Source organism: Condylura cristata, unplaced genomic scaffold, assembly GCF_000260355.1.
Source record: "Condylura cristata isolate star-nosed mole 26May11 unplaced genomic scaffold, ConCri1.0 scaffold00011, whole genome shotgun sequence".
In the NCBI taxonomy this organism is placed as follows: domain Eukaryota; kingdom Metazoa; phylum Chordata; class Mammalia; order Eulipotyphla; family Talpidae; genus Condylura; species Condylura cristata.
In genome coordinates, this window is record NW_004567112.1 from 1,142,330 (window position 1) to 1,145,445 (window position 3,116).

Genomic DNA, 3,116 nt, shown 5'->3' on the forward strand with positions numbered 1-3,116 from the left:
GCTGCGTCCCACGCGGCACCCGGTCTCCCTCTCCTCCCCTCCAGCACCTGGGCTGGAAGCAAACGGCGCCAACTTCAGACACCCACGGTGGCCAGCACACTGCCCGGTGGGGGCACCCGGAGCCCCTCCGCGGTGGGGCGCCGGATGAGGGCCTCCTTTCTCAGGCAGGCCTGGGGCTGCCGCTCGCCAGATGAGCCAGAGGCAAGGCCTTGGCTCTGCCGGCCAGACGTTTAGGGTCCTTCTGTTGGGCGACAGAACAGGGGAGGAGGCAGCGGCTCCAGGCACAGCCGGCTCCAGGCTCTCAGGCCACGTGGTCAGGCTTCTGCTTCTCTGGGGCCTGCCCAAGTGGCTGGGCTGGTCCTCCGACAGGCGGGCGGGTGTCTGCCCACCACTCCTGGCTCACCTGAGCCAAGGCACAGGCCCAGACATTGAGCAGGACGCCCTGGCCCTGCCTCTCCCTGGACTCGCCCCGCCCCGGCCCTCAGGGCCTGCGGGCAGCAAGTCACAGGTGGGCCAGCGCGGGCTCAGGACACCGCACCGCGCTGCAGCCGGGGCAGGCTCCGGGGAAGGGGAGGCGCTGGAGCCAGACAGGACAGTCGGGCTGGGTGCCCCACAGCGAGGGTGCAGCCTCCACAGAGCGGGCCGGTGGCCTCACCTCAGGCAACTGCTGCGCGCGGCCGGAGCGTCTGGCCTCGCCCGGGTGTAGCGTGGGCCGACGGGCCCGCGCAGAGGCCGCGTGTCGTGCGCGAGCTGAGTGAAGGGCGCAGCCTCCCTGGCCGCCCGCTGGCCAGCGGCAGGGTGCTGTTGGGCAGGGAGCTGTGCCCAGCCACATTCCTCTCCAGCTGGGGCCAGTGCCAACAGGGAGAGGCCCTGGGGCGTGGGGGAGGAGCTGGGCACTGGGGTGTCAGGCACTGGGGCAGCCTCCGCTCTGCACCCCTGCGGGCCCTCAAGCCCCCGGCTCCCAGGCCTCGTGCAGCCTGCCATGTGGCCTGAGCGCGCCTTTGATGAGCCCAGTCTCTGCACAGGCGCCTGCAGGGCTGGAGTGTCTCCGTTCAGGTCTCCTGGGCAGACGGGGGTCTCTGAGGCAGGGAGGGGCAAGGCCTGACTGCCTGGGTGCTGCAGCCGGAGGGCCGTGACAGCTCCAGCTGGGCCAGACTGGGGCAGGCTCTCGGCTGCAGGGGGAGAGGAGCTAGGCTCCCTCATTTCCTAGCCTGTTTCCGTGGGGATTCTTCTTTGAGGAGAAAAAGGGGCACACCACCTGCCCCCCCACTCCCCGTCCCCTCGGTGGGCACACCCTGGCCACCGGGAGCCCCGTGACGAGAGGACGCCCGTGAGAGGCGCTGGAGGCTCACTCCGTCGCTCGGGCTCTGAGCAGAGGCGGCAGGCCGCGGGGCCCTGTGGTTGCCGCCGGGGTGCGGGCAGCGTCCCCACTTCAGAGCACCCCACCCCCACCCCCACCGGGTTCCAGGAAGCAGGAGACGCAGCTCCCGGCGCTCCTTCCCAAAGGACGCGGTCAGCGTGTCCATGTGAGCTGGCCCCGTCCTGGCTAATCAAAGTCAGGCGCAGCCCACTCCCACTCGGGAGAAGAGGCTGAGCCTGTCTTCACGCCGTCTCCGCGACTCAGCTTTTACAGGAGATTCACAGGCGCGTAATGAAGGGTCATTAAGGCGGGTGAGACACAGAGCTTCGGGCAGGGGATCCGTGCGCACAAGTTAGGAAGAAATAAAACCTTCACGCCGAGGATGAAAGTCGGTCTTCAAGGGCCGTCAGAGCCTCTCCTCGCACAAAACCCTCTAATTAGAGCCGTCTGCAGCCCCTACGCTGTCGCAACCGGCCGCTGGCGCCTCTGGGCGGGGTCAGCGGGAGGGGCCCCAGGGCGTCCGGAAGGACATCCGTCCCGGGCCCTGAGGACGCCGCTCTGGGTCTGGCCCCCAGGGCTCCCTGCGCAGCAGTAGGGCCTAGAGGTGACCTCGGCCATCCCTGTGCCCCTCAGGATGTCCAGCCGCCGGCGGGTTGAGAGCACGGCCCTCACCTCCAAAAGAACCCGCGCCCCTCCCAAGGCTGCGCCCCCAGCCTGGCCCAGCTCGAGCCTGCCCCTCTGGAAGCTGGAGAGCCGCGGTGTCCCCAGGCCTCAAGGCTGAGCCCGCGACCCCGCTCAGATTCCAGAACTGTCCTCCAAACGGGGCCCGGGGCTCCAGCCAAGCCGAGGCGTGTCCTCTGGGGGTGGGGGGCGTCGTGAGGAGTGAGGGGGGCAGGCAGGTCGAGGACTGTCCGCTAAAGTGAGTTTCTGATGAAGCGCCACACCCCACCGCGCGGGGCGAAGCTGGGTGTGTGGGGGCCCCGGGGCCTCTGCCGAGACTCGTCCCCCTGGCCTGGGCTTCCCCACCAGCCCGCCCCTGCAGACAGCCCCGTGACCCTTTAGTCGCCAGCCACGCCCTGGGAAGTGGGGGGCCGCCGGGCCCCCCGCGGCTCTGTGCCGCCTGGGCGCTGGGGGCTTTCACCTTCCCCCCACGCTGAAGGGGAGCGAGCCTGCTCCCCTGCCCGGGCTGCGAGCTCCGGGCACCCCCCAGAGCGGCGCGCGTCACTCACGAGACTGCGCTCTCTCCGCAGCCGCCTCCGCGCTGCTGGCCATGATCCTGTTCGCGGCGAGCACACTGAGCGAGCTCTCCGAGCAGCTGGTGGAGGCCCTCTACGCCTCCTACCCGGCCTCCACGCACCGGGGCACCACGCACAGCTACGGGGCGCCCTTCTGGCTCCTGTTGCTCATCATGGGCCTGGACGTGGGCGCGGTGGTCATCATCGTCTTCTACCAGAAGGCCCGATACCAGCAGGAGCAGGAGCAGAGGAAGCCCATGGAGTCCGCCCCCAGGGACGGGATTCTGTTCTGAGCCCCGCGGGGCCCTCCCGCCGCCAGCCGCCCGCACCCGCCCACCCAGCCCCGCCTGGCCGGCACAGGACAGCACCTCATGTCCTGCTCATCGCTGTGTCCCGTGACGCCGAGGCCTTCGCTGGTGCCCCTGGACTTGGGATCGCCCACGAGGTGGGCGAAGCGTCCAGTCCACACACCAAGAACCCCCAGAAGCGCGAGGGGCCCGGCTCCTCCGCCCCGCTCCAGT

General features: G+C 70.1%; 1 protein-coding gene across 1 annotated transcript in view; it reads left to right on the forward strand.

Moving 5' to 3' along the window:
• The window catches only part of CLRN3 (clarin 3), a 13,970-nt gene extending 11,082 nt beyond the window's left edge, over nt 1-2,888 (forward strand). The window contains exon 3 of the mRNA XM_004680367.1: nt 2,611-2,888. Within this exon, the coding sequence (XP_004680424.1) occupies nt 2,611-2,888 (278 nt within the window). The remainder of the gene's footprint in view (nt 1-2,610) is intronic.
• The last annotated feature ends 228 nt before the right edge of the window (nt 2,889-3,116 follow it).